This window comes from Phyllopteryx taeniolatus, chromosome 6, assembly GCF_024500385.1.
Source record: "Phyllopteryx taeniolatus isolate TA_2022b chromosome 6, UOR_Ptae_1.2, whole genome shotgun sequence".
NCBI classification, from domain to species: Eukaryota; Metazoa; Chordata; class Actinopteri; order Syngnathiformes; family Syngnathidae; genus Phyllopteryx; species Phyllopteryx taeniolatus.
The window spans coordinates 32,696,872-32,716,343 of NC_084507.1; the positions used below are offsets into that span (position 1 = coordinate 32,696,872).

Below are 19,472 nucleotides of genomic sequence, written 5' to 3' on the forward strand. Positions count from 1 at the left end.
CCTCAGCTGGGCTTTGCCTTCAGGGTTGCCTCACGTTGGATGCACTGCGAAGATCTTACACATACACACTCGTTCAATAACACACACTCATTCACTCACACACAAACACACAGACACACGCTCGTTCACTTCATGTAATCGGTCCGTTGGCTTTCTCACTTCAGGCACCAAAACGAGAGCAAGAGCGAGGGATGAGCGAGAGAGAGAGAGAGCGAGGGATGAGAGGGAAAACCAGTGGACCGAAGCTAAAGCTGTTACAAACTTCCAAAAATGTGCACAAAGTGCCTTCACTAACGTCCATCCATCCATTTTCTGAGGCGCTTCTCCTCACGCGGGTCGCGGGCGTGCTGGAGCCCGTCCCAGCTATCAACGGGCAGGAGGCGGGGGGTACACACTGAACTGGTTGCCACACACAAACAAACAACCATTCGCACTCACATTCACACAATTTAGAGTCGTCAATGAACCTCGCACGCATGTTTTTGGGAGGTGGGAGGAAGGCGGAGCGCCCGGAGAAAAGCCACGCGGGCACGGGGACAACATGCAAACTCCGCACAGGCGGGGCCGGATTTGAACCACGGTCCTCACAACTGTGAGGCAGACGCTCTAACCAGTCGGCCACCGTGCCGCCCCTTTACTAACGTATTTGGTGTAATTAAAAGTTTAATTAAAAAATACATTGATTAATACATTTAAAAAAAATAAAATTAAATAAAATAAAAATAAACAAAAAAATCACTTGAGCTGAGCGGAACGTCCGAAGTCTTTACTGGACTTTAACAGGAGATGAGGCTCGTCCATTTCGTTGGCTAGGGAGCGTACATTCGCGAGGTGGATCGACGGGAACGCCAATCTGTGTCCTCTCTTGCGGAGTTTCATCCGGACGCCGGCTCGCTTCCCTCTGTGGCGTCGCCTCCGCCTCCATGCGCCGAAGACCGCGGACGCCGCTCCGGTGAGTAACTCGGGGGGGGGGGGGGGGGGAACTGGTTGGTGAAAGAAAGTCCGGAGTAGCCTCCTTGATGGTTAGCAAGTCTCCCCTTGTGTACGTGAGTCGTGTCATGTCGCCAAAGACGAACGAAAAACACAAAAACAAAAACAATACTAGAGAGCGCGTCACCGAGGCGACCGCACTGGTAGGCGCCGTCTTGGATGCAATTCATGAGTTATTTGTCGCAGTAAGTGCGTGACCCCACACCCAGTGAAAGAGTCCTAGGGGTGTACATGCAAGTGAATTGATACCGTTTTCCATGTACAACGACTTACAGAAGTGTCCTGTAATTGCTGTGGCCGCACCGCGGAGGCCGAGGACCCCGCCCGAACAATCGGTCCACCTGAGAGGCCCCACCGAGGCGCCCCGACAACCGGCCATACAGTGGGGGCCGCAGGGCCCCCCCGAGCGGTGCGGCGCATTAAAATCTGGAGACGTCAGTGAGCCGAGGGGGTGGGGGCAGGGCTGCCGGGCACCACTGCCTAACAGCCAAACTCCGCCCCACGCACAACCCACCGCCTCCCAGAGGTAGGTGGTGCATTCAAACATGGGGAGTGTGTGGGATGCATTTAAAATCCAGGGGGGCTGGGCGCACGGACCGGGAAACAGCAGACGTTCTGAAACCCGATCCGACACCCGCACCCTCCCGATCCCATTCCAGTACCCCAGGAACCCTTTGAGACGTGTATGTGCCAGATGTGTTTAGTGAGAAAAATATCTACCGTGAGTGTGAGTGATGAAGAGGGATGAAGAGGGATGGCTCCCGCAGGTCGGGCCCATTAGGCCGGACAACCACCCACGAAGAGGGCCATCCCTTTCAGACCCGCAGCACCAATCCCCCCCCCCCCCCCCCCCCACCAGCACACACTACCCGCCCTTGAGCGTGGGAGGTGGATCCGTTTATCACATCTTAAACTCTTCAGGGAAGGTTTAGCAGTGTGTTTCTGAGAATTTATGAAGCACATTTGTGAGGTCACACACTGATGTTGGACGAGAAAGCTTGGCTCGCAGTCTCCACTCTAATTCATCCAAAAGTCTTCTATCGGCTCGAGGTCAGGACTCCGTTCAGGCCAGTCAAGTTCATCCACACCAAACGCCGTCATTCGTGTCTTTATGGACCTTGCTTTGTGCATTGGTGCAAAGCCATGTTAGAACAGGAAGGGGCCACCTCCAAACCGTTCCCACCAAAGTATATCAATACAGGACATCCGAATGCTTCAGCACACCAAGATGTTTTGCACAGTCAAACAGTTTTCGGATTCCCCATCCTGTTCCAGCACGTCTGTGCACCAGTGCACGGAGCAAGGTCCATAAAGACACGGACGAGAGAATTTGGTGTGGATGAACCTGACCGGCCTGCACAGAGTTCTGCCCTCCACCCCGTCGAAAACCTTCGGGTTGATTTGGAGCGGAGAGCGAGCCGGGCCTTCTCGTCCAACATCCGTGTGTGACCTCACAAATGCGTTTCTGGAAAAGTGAGCACAAATTCCCATAAACCCAGAAGAGCTGAAGCGGTTCTAACTGCAGAGGGTGGGACCAACATCCTATAAACCACTAACATATTAACCATATGGCTATGGCTTCAAATCATGTGTGTAACAAGGCAGGTGAGCAAATACTTTTGGCAATATCGGGTATGTTTGTCAGTTGCTGATTTTTATTTAGTCGTGTTCGTCTTTGTCTTGAATCATTTCGGGTGTGTTCATGTACACTATATATCCTTTGTGTATCAATGATCTTATTTCCGACTTTGGCTTTTCTTGAGGCCGACAAAGTTCCCAAATAAATACGACGAAATCGACACACCCCAAATATTTGGGGTTTTAGCTGCTAAAATGGACGGAGCCATTTATGGCACTGCGCACATTTTTTGCACGTCAGGTTTACAAACTTCCATCACGGCCAGAATAGAAATTGAAATACGTACCGAGATTTGTTATACAAATGGTAGTAAAATTCGCCGGTTGATGCAAGAAACCACACCCTAATTTCAGTACTTATCCAATTGTATGATGAATTTTCGGGGCCAGTAGAAGTTCCGCCTGGGCCACCAGAACTTGGTTCACGGTGGCCGCACCGTCCTCAAAATACTCAAAGTAAATGATTTGAACGCTTCAATTCGACTTCAAGAATGTCAAGTCAGCAAAGTGTCCCGCTACGTTGGCACTGTGGCACGCGGCTGACCGCGTTCACGCAGCGAGTCGTGATGCGATCGGATGTCGTTTGGCACGTCGTCTAAATGAGCCCGAAAATCTCACTTCGGCAACAACGTGACGCACTTCCTGCCTCGGAGGCTATTTTGGGAGCACACTGACAACATCTGCGCTCACGAGGCGAGCAACGCTGCAACGCCGTCGTCATAAAGTCATCGCCCGCTATGTCGTGCTTCCTCATTAGCTCCACCGCGAGATCGCGGTTACTTTTTAAAAGATCGGTTTCATGGGTATTAGGGCTGTTCACCTTCAAATCGTTTTAGAATCGATTATCCTATTGACAATTCTATCCATCCATTTTCTGAACTTCTTATCCTCACTGGAGTATAAATAAAGACCATAAAAATCGACCTTTTCTTTTAAAGGTCACTTTTAAAAGAACATTCAACTGGGCGTGACAAACGCACGCCCTTTCTCTTCGTCTTCTTTTCCTCAAAGTGATGTTATATAATAATCTCCCATTTCTTCACAGCGAGAATGAGAGCCGGTACTCAGGAATCCTTGAAAAAACATGAAATGTGTTTGAAATGTGGGTGGGGTAAAGTATCAAAAATGCTTTTGATATGGTGTCCACATGGCGGATTTGATGTTTGGCAGGTTTCGCCCGCAATAACGTTTTAGTCTCGCTTTCATGACTCTCACCACTTCACGCTCGGGTCAGCTACGAGAAGATGCGACACACTTTTCAAGCTGCTCGGAGCCATCAAATATCGCACACTCTACCGGGGCAGATTACGGTGCTGCCATGGCAACCGGGATGTAAAGCAGCTCCAGAAGGTTTGCGGCGTAACCGTGCTGATAAATGGAGTGAATATAAAAGACGGCGGTCAGCTGGAACGCCAACAATAATCCAGCAGACCCAAACGCATTCATTGATTTGGTTTTTTTTGTTTTGTTTTTTTTATTCCCAAGGGCTTTTCCGGTCAGGAATTAAGGATGAAAAGCGCAGACGCCAACATAATAGAAAAACGCCAACGTTGGCTGGCAGAAAAAAAGAATGCAGGAAATTCCCGCTCCCGAAGAGTCAACCACAACACATGAAAAGCGGGTACAAGTGACACCGTTTGGCATTTTTTCCAGATACGAGCCTAACCCTTTCTTTTCGGCTCAGACTTGAGAACTGCCGCCTCAAGAACGGCCTTGCTAGCCTAATGCTAATTAGCAACTATGTTGCGGCTCTTTGACCCTTAAAGCAACGAACTGAACACAAACGGTGCAGCAGCAACATGTAGACAGACAATATACCAGCACTCACAGGGTGCAAGTGAACTCACGTCACATCCCAACTATTTGGCAAACAGTGAACAGAACGGCCCGCTAGCTTATTGCGAATATGAATGGAAAATGTCACTGACAGGCGACTGAACAATTTTTTGGTTTTTGTTTTTTTAAATCAGTATTGTCACTATTGTTGTTGTTACAATTTCCTTGTTTCTCTATTCAATTGTTTTTTTTCCCTGAAATAAAGAATGAAGTAAGTAAAGCTAACAGCATCGACGGTCACAATTTTGCAACCCTTTGAGCGACAGAAACACAAAACGGTGCAACAACACATGTAGACAGGTCAGAGCAGTGATTCCCAACCAGTGTGCCGTGAGAGCTCTTCTGGTGTGCCGCGGGAAGTTATCAAATTTCACTTAATTGGTCAAAATATTATTTATTTACAACCAATTATGTTTTTTTGAATCCATCTATGCCAGCGGCATATAAAGACAGACAGAACAAATCAATGCTCTTCTATGAGATGGCAGAAAGTGTATAATTGACTCGTGTACCCACTTTTTGTTTGTTGGTGTGCCGTGGAATTTTTCAAATGTCAAATATGTGCCTTAGCTCAATAAAGGTTGGGAATCACTGGGTTAGCGTGCACAACACATTGCTCGAGCGTGGTCATAGCAAAGCGTTGGCGCGCAATCGTCACATCGGCCCGCGATGTGCTAACCGCGGCACCGTGCCTTCAAATTGTCTTTTGATTAGCGTTATTTTTGTTCCAGTGACGCTGTGAATGTGAGTGCGAACGGATGTCCGTGTCTACGTGTGCCCTGCGACTGACCGGCGACCAGTTCGGGGTGTCGTCCGCCTTTCGCCCCAAGTCAGCTGGGACGGGCTCCGGCGCCCCGCGACCCTAACCGGGATAAGCGGAGTTGAAAATGGATGGATGGATGGATGAAGCTCATTTCAAGTTTGCTCAACAACATTTGGACAAGCTAGTTAAATACTGGGAGAATATAGTCTGGTCTGACGAGAGCAAAATGGAACCGTTTGGATGCCATAATTCTTCACATGATTGAAAATCTGCTGCCATCTACGAGGATGCTGAAAATGAAACGAGGGTGGACATTTCAGCAGGATAATCATCCAAAACATGCTGCCGAGGAAACTCTCAATTGGTTTCCAAGAAAAAAAAAAATAAAAAATCAAGCTGCTGGAATGGCCCAGCCAATCACCTGACTTGAATCCAATCGAACCTCTATGGAAAGAACTGAAACTCGAGGTCCGTAAAAGAAGCCCACGGAACCGTCAAGATTTGAAGACGGCTCGTGTGGAGGAATGGGCCAAAACCGCACCGGAGCAATGCATGCGACTAGTTTCTCCATCCAGAGGCGCCTTGAAGCTGTCATTGCAAACAAAGGCTTTTGTACCAAGTATTCAATGAATACCCCTTGCCCTGTTCAATACTTTTTCACATTATGACACACAACTGAATCTCTGAGCGTATTTGTTCAACTTTCTTTGTATGGGTTAGGGTTACTTGGGTTGTTCCAATCATCTGGTGAAATGCTCATGTCAATAGCCCCTTTGGAAATATATGCAGTGAGAAAAAGAGTCACTTGTTAAAGACTTATTTCAGAAACGCACCGTGAGCAACGGTGACTCCCCGCATCCGTCACTCCATCGACTGCATCATCTTTTCTTATGATGGCGACACACACTTTCTACGACATACCACCCGCCACACATACTCTGTTTATACGATGCATATACATCCTCTGTTCAACTTTGAGGTGCCTCAACTTGTCCAACTTCCAACATGTCGGCATTTCTCGCCCTCATAATCGAAATGACAAGCCGAGATTCGCCGCCTAATCTTGACGGTCTACTCAAAAGCTGTACTGATCTCCGATCCAAAGCGATGCAACGCCGCCATCTACTGGCGTCCGCCTATCACTACAGCCGGGCGAGACCCTCCAACCCGCCAGGCCGATGGAAAGCGTACTTGACAAATATATTCGTCGCTTGGATTCCAGTGGCCGAATAGAAACGCCCACTGCGGTCAACGACTTAAGACACCTGAGAACGCTTTGAAACTGTGAACAAAAAATGTATCTCATGTACATAAGAATGGACTGCCGCTGTACTCAAAGTAAAGTTTGGCTGAAAAGATTCCAACTTGAAGGAGGTGAAGACAACATTCCATGTTTACGCACTTCCAACTGCAGCAGGACTTCACGCTGGAATCTGCCAGTCATCGGGGCTCCCGACCAGACGCGCGCTCCCGGCGTGCGCCGGGGCGGCATCCCCGGCGCACGCCGCCGCACGTGTCCGGGGAGGACGCCGTGCGCAGTCCGCGACGGGCCGTCGGCTGGTCGACGCAGGCCTCGTACGGATGATTCAAAAGCGACTTAGTATCGATTCCACAACACGCGCAGGCCTTTCTTGGGAAAATACCATCATCATCATCTAACTATATCTTTTTATACACATTCTTGCGCGCTTAACATGCAAGTATGTGGACCATATGGTCTGCTTAAAAGACCTTTTTTTTTGGTACAAAACGTTTTGAAAGTGAATTACTGTACAAAGACACAAAATGTTATTGAGCGAAGATGCTTAAAAACATCACAATTTACAAATTGAGTATTTTACTTGGTACTAAAACCAAGTAATTCCACTTAGATGATCAAATTCTACAATCCTGTGACATACTAAAAATATGTTTATGGGTTGAGGACTTTTCATTACAGCCGGCACGGTGAAAAACCGGTTAGCAGATCTGCCTCACAGTCATGGGGACCAGGGTTCAAATCCCGGCCCCGCCGGTGTGGAGTGTGCATGTTCTCCCCGTGCCCGCGTGGCTTTTCTCCGGGCACTCCGCTTTCCTCCCACATCCCAAAAACATGCATGCTAGGTTGAATCCCCGTGGGTGTGACTGTGAGTGCAAATGGTTGGTTGCTTCTATGTGGCCTGCGATTGGCTGGCGACCGGTTCAGGGTGTACCCCGCCTCCCACCCGAAGATAGCTGGGATAGGCGCCGGGAGCCCGCGACCCCAGTGAGGATAAGCGCTAAAGAAAAATGGATGGATGGATGGACTTTTCATGACATTAGACAACAAAAACAAAGGAATTGACCTTGCCGGTCCAATACTTTTGGAGGGGACTGTATTGCCGAGTCAAAAGTCATCAAATTCGTGAGTCGAGTCTAAGTAACGTTACTCGAGTCCACACATCTGTTAAACATATGCTAAACGCTTAGCGTTGCGTATTAAAAAGTGTGCTAAATGCTTAGCGTTATTAGTGTATTAAAAGTATCTGATTGTGCTAAAATGATGCTCAAACTATCTTCTTGGATATAAAAGTATGCCATTGTGCTATGACGCTTGAGCTTTGATGTTGTTGCGCAACGTGTTCGGACGGCGCGCGGAAAATTCCGGGAGAAGCGGTTCGCACGTAAAAGCCGAGCGGACGGCGCCGCGAAGCAAACAGGTGAAGAGAGAGAAAAGGACGAGTCCCCACCCGTGCGCTCGATGTAGTCCACACACTTCTCGACGAAGAGCGGGATGGGTCGATCGGGGGCCACCAGGTTGCGCAGCGGCACGCCGAAGTTGTTGCTCTCCCACGTTCTTCGGGTGGGAGGGTACAGCGGCTTGGGCGGCTTCGAAGATTTGGCCTGAACCAAAAAACGTTCGTCAGAAAGTCTGCTTTGTTCTGTCTTTCGGCCCAACCAGCATTTACATCAAATAACACAAGTGCAACTTTTTAATAAACATGTTTTTACTTCAATGGATGCAACCAACATTCTTAATACAAATTTTAAAAAAGTTCAACTAAATTAATTGCAACAATTATGGCATGACTTGATTTGTTTAATTAGAAATCTATTTTTTTTTTTTTTTTTCAATGAAAAGTCCTTAATTTTTATTTTTTCATTAAAAAAAAAAATCAGGTCCGTTCTAGTAGTAATAATAATCTAATAATTCAGCATTTTCCCTATCAAATTCCATATAATCATCCAAATAAATGATCTGTTGCCTGATTTTCTGAAAAAAAAAAAGTTAACATTGTACATTTCAAATGACTTTCAATTTATGTTTTTGAAAAATTGATTAATTCATTAAATAATAACATTAAAAATTGAAAGTAGACCGCCGCATATTTGCTGTTTGGCATTTGCAAATTCACCTATTCGCAAATTTGGGGAGAAAGCGACCCTCGAGTTCGCAGGAACCCCCTGCTTTTCTTTTGGAACAATCTCCTGCCCTTTTGCAGTTTGTTTTACCCGAGCCCCTACTTATTTGCAGGGTTTTTTTTTTTTTTTTTTTTTTTTTATATCTGATCCCAGCCTATTAAGTGTTTAGTTTTTTTTCATGGCAATTTTACTGAGCATCAACCATTTGTGGATCTTTAGGGGTCGACTGTAAACTACTTCACATATTTTACAAATGTTTTTTCCTTTCCTCATCTCCAATTGAGCCAGCCCACCTGTCCCTTTCAAAACTCTAATGTGGCGCTTGCGTGGGCACAAAAGCTTGCCCAACCTGGATTATAATGACAATGACGATGAAGGTGAAGTTTAAAAAGGGCAAAGGATGAAGGTGAGGGAATGACTGAAAAGACATCAAGCAGACACAAAATGTGGGACACAAGAAGAAAAACAAGACGAGGGGAAAAAAACGGAGAATAAAAATGCAAAGACTGGAGACGGACGGACGGGAGGGGGAGGACGGGGAGAAAAAGTTGGAAAAGAAAAAGTGCATCAAAGGAAAGGAAGAAAAGATTGAAGACACGGAGGAATTTTCAAGGAAGAGGAGGAGGAGGAAGATGGTGTCAGCTGAGGAAACGAGGAGGAGGAGGAAGGCAAACCGGGAGCGTATTATGTTAAGTTGGCGGGCGCGATGAAGGCAGCACGGAGGACGACAACGGAGACGTTCCTTTCCCACAATGCGTTGCTCTTCTCCGCCGACGGCGGCGAGCGCTAAAAAGGCGGGGTGCTTTCGAGGGCGGAGCCGTCATCTCGCCGCATCAGAATTTGGCTGACGACAACACACGACAAAAAATGTGCTTGTTTTCAAAGCACAAAAGGGCCAATCTGGCTTTCTGTTGACTTTTGCCGAAACTTCAGCTGGGAGCGACTTGAAGCCTCTTTTTTGCTGAACTCTTCTCTATTTGCCAGGCTGCCAAACAAATCACCTGTCATGTTACCCAAACCCCCCCCCCCCTCATTTTACAGTTCTAACGGGCCGGCCCTGTGAGGGAAAGCGGAACCGCAATGTGACCTCGACAAAAATGAGTTGCAGTCGGGGGATTCCTTTCCCACAATGCCGTCGATTCATGACGGCCGTGCGGCGCCCGCGGCACTTTCTCCAGCCATTTGCACGCTAATAAATGTTTGGTCACACACCATTATTTTGCTGACAAACCACGTCGCACAAACCAAACGTCTGACAAATGACGAATGTCAGCGCGCGTTCACGATGGCGTCTCGCCGTTGACCGCGCCCGCTCAACGGGCTTGGAACGGCATCGCCGTCGGCCCCCCAGACTCGACCGCAAGAAAAGAGTCTTCCGAGCGCTTTTGATGACTAGATTCTAGTCAATTCTAATGGAATAACAATTGAAGAGACTCTGGCACAGCGTCTCGGGATCTCTTTTGACAGCCTCTCTTGATTCCGCGATGAGCTCGAAAGGGGAAATACGATTTCGCATTGTCTCCAAATATTTGCATCAAATTCAACAACCGACCAGGATTATTTTTGACAACGTGCAAGTGAGCCAAAGCTTCTCGATTTGGACCGATCGTGTCGTCACAATTCAGCTAACTTACATCAGGCTGCAGCCATACCGACTTTCTTCACGCATGACTCGGCAGCGAGGCTGGGCAAAGATCCCGAACCACTTTCATGCAAAAGTCCACAGTCTAACCTCTGACCCCGCGCTTCCTTTATCCACCTACCGTGCAATATTCAATGAGTCTGTTCTTTTTCAATTCAAGTCTTTTTCTCCTTGCGTTATTACGGACCGTTTTTCTTTTTGTACATTTGATCTGAACCTGTATTAACTTACAGTATGTCTGCACTGGAGAAGGAGCTGCTTTCAATCTCATTGCATGTACGCATTGTAGGTGTAGAGTGATAATAGAAGGCATTCATTTCAATTCTACTCCACTGGATGAACCGCGAGCATGTCAAAGCCAAAAGGTAAGGAGAGCTGCATCGGATGCACAAATGTGCACGAGCTGCTGAGAAGCAGCACAACATATCTGATTGCTCGCTCAAGTTTATTGAACTACAGTGGAGCACTGCATATTTGCGCTTCGTCATCCACAGATTTCGAGGGGGAATCCATCCCCCAGAATTTGCCGCTTATTTGTGGGGGGTTTCTCAACCCTCTCTTATTTGTGTATTTATTTATTTGTTTTACCCAATCCCTCACTTCTGTGTTTTTTGACCCCATCTCCTGGTAATTGGCTTTTTTTTTTTTTTTTTTTTTTTTTTACCCGATGCCCGGCTCATTCATGATGTTTTTGTCAGGAAAAACAGTAAATGTTTTTCAATGCAATTAAAAATCCGCATCAATGATTCACAAATGTCACTATTGGCGGTAGGGCCCGCTCCTTCTTCCCCGCAAATAGTGGGGGTCTGCTGTATTTTGAAAAGAGCGCCTGAGCGACACACACAATTTTGACCATTTGTGTCGTTATGATTTGGCTAACTTACATCAAGTGTCAACACCGATTATTTGGAGCCAGGCTAACCAGCGGAAGCTTCATTTGGACTTGAAGGGGTGAGCATCTCCTGCTCTGGAGGAGATGCTCAGCGTCTCCAATAACGCTTGAAAAACGGCCTACATCTGTTGCGAGTTCAGAAAATAGGATCTCGAGGGCTCAGAAACGTGGCTGAATATCGCGACAAAGCGGCTAACTTGTTTGCTTCGGCCCCGTCGTCACGGTAACGAAAGCCATGCTCGGCATACTGCACGAGACAGTACGCCGCCCCGCCCCAAAAGCGAGTGAATTCCAGCAGTGTGACAAGTGGATCTTATGTCTGCTGTTATTGATTGATTGATTGATTGATTTTCATTTGTAGCTTTTGACCCAAGAATGTGAGTCATGTCATGAATATAGACCTCAGAAACCTCCTCACTTGTTGAAGACAAACCTCTGGTGCCGGCTGCTGACGTTTGCACACTTCGTCGTCCTGTTGAGCAATTCTAAGGTGCGGTGTCGGAATCATGACGTCAAAATGTGAACGGCACGATGAAGATGATGACGATGACGATGACGATGATGATGTTTCGCTAGCAATTCTAACCGAACCACGAAATGCGCTGCGCCACCGACGGATCAGACACCTTTGGACTGACCGTATGAAGCACTTTAACTTTATGCAGACCGGACTCACCTTATCGAGATACAAAATGCATGTTTTCGATCTGTGTTGCTTTTAACCCGTCTTAAGCCTCAACCACATAAAAACATGCAGACAAAAATTAAAAAAAAGAAATATGTCGGCAAAGCAGACCGGACTCACTTTCTTGGGTTCCTTTGGCGTCTTGGGCGTCTTCTTCTTCTTCATCTTCTTATCTTCCTGCTCGGGGTCGGAGGTGATGGCGGGGTTGTCGATGCCACCCTTCCAGGGGTCCGCGGGAGACAGCAGCGGGTCCTCCTCGCTGCCCCGGTGGGCCCTTCCCTTCTTCTTCTTCTGCGTGGTGGGGCCCGTCTCCTCGCCGTCGCTGTCCAAGTGGAAGCGTCTTTGGTAGGCTTTGGTCTTGCTGAAGAGGATTTTGGAGCGGTGTTTGTACTTGGAGGGCCGGCGTCCGGTCTGAGTCTTGCGGTCGTATCCGTTCTCGTCCTCTCCTCCCCCGTGCAGGCCGAACGAGTTCCGGATCTTAACTAGGCGGCGGTGCGCGTCGTCGGGCTCGGCGTAAATGTCGTCGGTGTGGAAGCCCCTGGTCCTCGGCAGGGTGTCTGCGGGGTCTGCATAGTTGTCCGAAGCTTCCACGTCGTCGGAGTGCGTGGCGGGTATGCGCGGCGGGCGGCGGTTGCTTCGCATTCCGGCTTCGATGGTTTTCAGCAAGTTGGGGTCCAATTTTTTCACATTGGGTTTGGATAGAGCCGGCTTGGGTCGAACGGGCGGAGGCACTTTGTGGTTGCGTTCGTTGTCGCCCAAAGGCGTGCTGTGGACCGGGTACACGTTGCCCTCCAGGTCGATACGGTACTTGGTGCGCTCGCTGGGCGTGGGAAGAAGCTGGACGTCGTCGCCTATCGGACTGTACGGCGGGGGGGCTTCGTTGTCGTCGTCGGACTCCGGGTAGTACGTGTTGTAGGCCGGAGAGTGGCTTTGTGGCGAGGTCTGGAAGACGTCTTCAGCGGCCCCAGTGGTGCACTCCCTCGACGAGCTGTCAAACAAGAAGGAGCTCTCAATATTTGGTTTCTTCTCCAGCACTTCGTTGAAGAAGGGCGTAAAAACCTCCGTCTGCCGGTGGTACTGCGACAGCGAGTACAGCGCCGTAAACTTGGCAGCGATCTCCGTGGCGATGTGCTCGCCTTCGGTCATCAGCTCCTTGATGGCGTCGTTTTCAAAGAAGTCTGCCTGGCTGTCTGTGATGGCTACCATCTGGACGGGGATCACGTCGTGGACCTCTGCCAAAAAGGCGCGCAGCGTCGCCATGGACGCCTTGCGCTTGGCCGAGTAGACCAGGATGTAGCCGTGCACCAGCTCATCTTTGCGGACACCGATGGCCGAGTGGTAGGAGAGGACGGCGACTTGAATCCTCCTCCTGCTGTCCCCGATGATCTTGTCCAGTAGCAGCGTGTTGGCCTGGCCCGGCTGCCCGGCGCTGCAGCAGTGCGACTCCAGAAAAGGCGAGAGAATGAGTTCGACGCTGAAGGGGTCCCAGCACATGGCGCACATAACGATCCGGAGGTCGGCCTCCGACAAGTCTTTGATGGAGGGCAGCGGCGCCAGGACATCAAAGTTCTGCTTGAGGCCGTCCAGAACCGCTCGAAGGCCCTGCTTGATCTGGAACTCCGTGAACTTGCGCGGAAAGGCACCGGTCGGAATGTCCACAAAGGTGCACTGCAGCTTATTGGCCAACTGCTGGCCCTGGTGCCGCAGGATGGGTATGTTCTTACACACGCTGTCCCTCTGATTGGCCAGGATGAGGATAAACGGGAGAGGAGGAGAGAACTTCTCTCTCCTGCCCTGGGCGATCTCCGCTCGGATCCTGCCAATGCAATCCCCGATGCAGTTGAGGGACTCGATGGAATTGAAGACGCAGAAGCAGCCGTGCGGCTTGAACGTGGACACCCAGGTGTGACTGAAGAGCAACGTGGAGTTGACGTCCACGGGCAGAAGCTCCATTTCGTAAATTTTGCCATCGAGGGCGTACTCGTCGTCCGTGGACTGAGCTCGAATCTCATTGGCTAGTTCTTGCGAGAGGCCCTCCCTTCCCAGGAGGCAGAGGTTGATCTTGTCCACATTGGCAATGTTGTAGTAGAGGTTCGAGCGGCCGTGGTCCAGCTGAACCAGCCTGTTGGCGAGAACCTGCTCCACTTTCAGGTCCACGCAGTTGTGCCCGCTCAGGCAAGTTTCCTTGGTGGGGTGGTAAACGAAGCCGATGTGCTTAAGGAGCAGCGACTCACGGTCCGGGGCCAGTTTCTGTAGCGCCCGGTATCTAGGCTCCTCGTTGAGCACGCTGTGAATTTCACTCATCTTGTCGCAGCTCGGCGTGGCGTTCAGATCCAAGTCGTAGAAGAGCTCGGCGTGCTCAAAAAGCATTTCCTGAAATTCCTCTTTGGCCCGCTCAACTATTTCCTGCTGGTGTCTACAGTAAACATCCCTCCTATCTGATTCTGTGATGAACTTGGAGGCTTCATCCTCCATAACGAAGCACATGACTTCCTCCCAAGGCTGCCCGGCACTGATAAAGTGAACCCTGTCCAGCGTCTTCTTGAACCTCTCCTTCATGTCTACCCTCCTCTTTTCCGACAGCAGGTGCTGGACGTGGTTGTGGTAAATCCTCTCGCCGTCGGGCGTGCTCAGGAGGTCGAAAGGTATCCGCCGGTCGCTGTTGTCGATGTGGTCCGACTCGTCCCACGGCGTCTGTTCCAGTACCACAAACCAACACTGGAAATCGGAGCGGTTGCGGATGACGCTTTGCGCCTCGGCCCACGTCAGGTGCTCCACCTCGTCCAAGCGGCTCACGAGGTTGTTGAGGGTCTTGGGCAGAGTGGTCAGGTACTCCTCTCGCCTCCTCTTGATGTGCTCTTGTTTCAGCTGTGCAATGTGCTTTGTGAACATGCTCCTGCCCTTCCTTGAGCCCTCCAAGGTGACGAACTCCTCATAGTCGGGGTTGCCCTTTGTGTTACTGACCACCGCTTTCCACGTGGTGTGGTAATCTCTAACCATCTGCACCATGAGTTTCTCAAATCTTTCCGTCACTGAGGCAACAAGCTGCCTTTGGACTTTATCGGCCTCCAAGTATGGCACCATTTTTGGCTTGCCCCTGGTTTTGTCCAGCTGCTGGATGAGAGCGTTGAAACAGAGCTCCACATTGATGTTGGCGCGCGCCGACGTCTCGACAAGGAGCAAGTTCTTCTTGCTGGCCACAAAAGTGTAGAGGTCCCTCAGGTGCTGATCTACAAACTCATCACATTTGGTGGCAGCGACCACAATGGGTTTCTTTGACTTGGCGATTTGAGAGTAGAGGCCATTGACAAACTTCATTTGGTCATCAAACTTCCTGTTGCAGCCCTTGCTGACGTCGACGCAGAGCACAAAGCCGTCAATGTTCAGCTTCCCGTCCGGCATCTGCTTCTGGTCAAAGTCCTGCTCGAGGCCCAGCTGGTCCGTGCAGATATACATGAGCTTTTCGGCAGACTGAAGCTTGGTCGTCGCCGCCCGTTTGCTGTACTGTTGCATGTTGGTGCTCCGGTGCGCCTGAAACGTCTGATCATCGATGAACTCCGTCTGCTCGATGACTTGGATCTTACAGTCCAGTCCCTCGTCCCCCCTGTGGGGAACGTCGCCCCAGTACAGGAAGTGGTCATTGTTCACCACGCGCCCCCCAAAGTCGATTGTGCTCAGCACGGACGTGTGCTCCGAGTAGTAGTCGTCGGCGTCGGGACGCACGTATCTGTTGCACAGGCACGACTTGCCCACGCCGCAGTTTCCCTTGTCTTTCTCCGCCCCGGAGAGGCCAACCACGCTGACGGCGAATGTCGGGGGGCGCGCATCCTTGTTCTTGGCCATTATATCCTCAGGCTCATCGCTGAGTCGCTGGCTGTCAGGAAAAAGCTCAGGATATCATTCCTGTCAGTGGCACGCCAGCGGGTTCATCTTCGGCCTCCGGGAGCGAGCGGTCCCACGTTCCCCTCAGATCTTCTCGGAGCTGGCGAACTGCGGCCGGCTTCTCCTCTTATCACCTGCCTTGCGAGACACACAATTGGAGCCGGATTAACGCGTGCACGCTTTACACGGCAACAATTCGCTGCTTGTTGCTGTTGCCTCTGAGACGTAAGCAACAAGTCTGCTCCACTGATATGCCATAAACATCCCATCACCAAAGAATTGCCGGAACACACAAAAGCAACAACACTTTCAATGTCACATATGTGAAATACTGTGCGCCACATATCATTTTTTTTTTTTTTTTTTTTTAAAGTTCTCCCCCCCCCCTGGTTTACTTTACAATAGCGTCCTTTTCTTTTCACCAAACTACTGTCACCAATGAATTTCCCCGGTGCGGGATCAATTAAGTCTTATCCCTCGTATTGAGACAAAATAAATATTTAACGCGTCACCATTTTTCTCACTAAATATATTTCCAAAGGTGCGATTGACATTACATTTTCACCAGATGTTGGGAACAACCCAAGCAGTCCATACATACAAAGAAAGAAGAACAAATAACATCCGAAATTAAGTTGCGTGTCGTAATGTGAACTGACACAGGGAAAGGTGAGGTGCAAAAAAGGGCATGGAAAGCCAAGAATCATCAATAATCAAACAGCAATCCAGCCCCTTGTCAGTCCAAATGAATCTCAGCTGCTTCAATCCGACTTGATGGCCTACAAAAAGGTCTCATTGCCAAGGTGGGAGTCAAGACGCATCTCAGGATGGTTAAGAGCAGAGAGCTTAACTAATTGTTGCAAAACATAATGGCATTGGTTACAGGCGCGTATCGAAGCTTCTGAACGATCCAGTGATCCACGGTCGGGGCGATAATACGGAAGCGGAAAGCCAATCGGACCACCATGAATTTGCCTCGATCAGGTGCTCCTCGCAGGATTTGTGCAAAGAATAATCAGAAGAGTTTTCCAAGAGCCAAGAAGCACCTGTGGAGCGCTTCAAAAAGACCTGGAATTAACAGGCAGCGTTGTCACAAGGAAAACGGTGAGTAACGTACTGTATGCACGCTCACCACGCAGGACCCAACATTTAGACAAGCCGGTTAAATACTGGGAGAGTGTAGTCTTGTCTGATGCGAGCAAGCAATGAAATGCTTGTATGCCATAATGCACAACACGTTTCGAGGAGAAATGGGACTGCACATCACCCTAAAAACACCACACCCACAGTCAAGTTCGGAGGTGGGAACATGATGGTGTGGGGCTGCTTTTCAACAAATGGTACTGGTTAACTTCAGATTACTGAAGGAAGGACGAATGGGCAAACGTACAGAGACATTCTTGACAAAAATCTGTTGCCATCTACGAGGATGATGATAAATGAAACGAGGGTGGACATTTCAGCATATAATGATCCAAAACATAATGCCGAGGAAACTCTCATTTGGTTTCCAAGAAAAAAAATCTCAAGCCGCTAGAATGGCCCAGCCAATCAATCACCTGACTTGAATCCAATCGAAAATCTATGGAAAGAGCTGAAATTCACAGTCCATAAAAGAAGCCCACGGAACCTTCACGATTTGAAGACGGCTCGTGTGGAGGAATGGGCCAAAATCGCACCAGAGCAGTGCATGCGACTAGTTTCTCCATACAGAGGCATCTTGAACCTATCATTGCAAACAAAGGCTTTTGTACCAATTATTCAATAAATACCAATACTTTTCAATACTTTTTCTCTGTGTCATCTCACATTATGACACACAAGTTAATTTCTGATCTTATTTGTTCTACTTTGTTCTTTGTATTTACAGATTGCTTGGGTTGTTCCCAACATCTGGTGGAATTTCATGTCAATGGCACCTTTGGAATATATTTAGTGAGAAAAATGGTGACGTGTTAAATACTTATTCAGCCACTGTATTTTGCTAGGTCGCCTTAAAATTGGAAATCGGATTTTTGTACAAAAAACAAAAAATAACCGACTGTTTTATTTTAAGGTCATATCGGCCATCGAACAATTCGAAGTACAGTGGACTCCCGCATTGTTGCGGTTCAGCATTTGCGAAATGCACTTATTTGCGGTTTTCTGGGGGGAACCTACTGTCCCCCCCCCCCCCCCCGATATTCACAGAAACCCCCGCTTCTTTGCGGGAGTCAGTTTTTCCCCGATCCTCTGCTTATTCAATTATTAGTGTCAATTATTTACTGATTGTGGATATTTGTGGTCCTGTACGGTCCCCATCGCCACTGGACACACGAGTAAGTCAACAGATGATAATGTTCAAAGAAATTCCAAAATAAGGAAATGTATAATAAGGGAAAAGGGGAATTCACAATTCCAGTCGTATCCACAATGTAAACAACCAATTACTGATACCAAAAATGTGGAAAATCTAAAAATAGTAGAGTCCAAACTGGAAAAGAATGAGAAAATACAGATTTCTCTCCAATGTTTCAGCCTTTGAAGCGTGACAACGGCTTATTAGGAGGCACAGAGAGTGACTCGCCCTCGTCCATTTCACTTTGCTTTTTCCCCCGTGCGGCGAAAAAGACGCGCTTTGGAGGCGGATAAAAATGGCCGGCAAGTGCGGCCCTTTGACAGCCACTGACCTGAAAAGATTTGCTCGGCTGTGACAGTCAATCACAGAAACCAAAAGCGAGCGCAGATCTGTTCTCATGCCGCCGCGACGTTTCAGCAACAAACCTTCACGCTACGCAAAATGAGATTATTTGCATCCATCAAGGTCCGGCGGGAGGCGCGTGATTGACGAGCGCGTCCCTTTTGCCTGCCAATCAAACTGCGCAAGCAAACAAATTGGCTGCACTTCCGGAGGGGAGGAGGACGGCAACGATCGCTCCCGTTGTCACGCGACCTCTTCAAAGCAGGACTGCCCGATATGGCCGTAAAATAAAGTCTCCAAAAATACCCTCTACATTTGGCACGGCACAGAAACCCAACTTTGAATGATACAAAAACAACAACGAGTATCGAGAACGAGGCTTGAAAAGGGTGCAAAAATCACAGCGTTTTCTCTGCGCTGCACTGAAGGCCTTGCAACCTCGCCCCGCTCAATTGTCACCTACAGAGCCACTGTTCAACTTCAAATTCTCCACATTTCAGCTTCTCATCGGTAGATATTCTCCGACTTCCGCAGTCCTCCATGAAAGCCGACCGATCAGTTTCTTGTTTCATTTGCAAACATCTGCTTTTACTTGGGAAAACAACGATCGACATTTGGCCCATTTTCAGACATGTTACGGACCATAACAGTAAATGAATCGGAATTGATGTTTGTACATTTTCTGCACTGTCAATTTGAAATCATGCCCTGTTAAGAAAGGGATGTCAATTAAAAATGCTTATTATTCGATTCATTGATGAATTTAAAAAAAAATAAAAAATCGACAGATGAATCAATTATTCAAACCATCTTTTGTTGCAGCTATTTTTGCATTTAGTTTTTTTTTTAATTGTACTTATTTGTTTCTTCAATTTTATATTGTTTTCCACTTCCAATGGGTGATCAAAATGAAAATGGTGAGCTCCTCAGCAACCTGCAGCGACGGTGCCCGGTGCGCGGCTGACGCCGGATGACATCACGGGGCGGGGCAAACAGTCCGGCAGGTCCGGCAGGTTTGCGAAGCAAACCGTGTGGCGCCACAACGGCCGTTACTTGTCGCAATGGCGATCGTCGCTGCCTGAC

The 19,472-nt window shown here is 48.7% G+C and overlaps 1 protein-coding gene across 4 annotated transcripts in view; it reads right to left on the minus strand.

The window, feature by feature from the left end:
• Positions 1-19,472, minus strand: part of arhgap5 (Rho GTPase activating protein 5) — a 39,442-nt gene that overhangs the window by 9,358 nt on the left and 10,612 nt on the right. For 2 of the 4 annotated variants that reach the window (XM_061777121.1, XM_061777124.1), the window contains exons 2-3: positions 11,948-15,847; positions 7,936-8,089 (exon numbers count right to left, since the gene is read on the minus strand). In XM_061777121.1, the coding sequence (XP_061633105.1) occupies positions 7,936-8,089; positions 11,948-15,670 (3,877 nt within the window). In that variant the 5' untranslated portion in view covers positions 15,671-15,847. The remainder of the gene's footprint in view (positions 1-7,935; positions 8,090-11,947; positions 15,848-19,472) is intronic. The other 2 variants (XM_061777122.1, XR_009789061.1) reach the window with 2 other exon arrangements.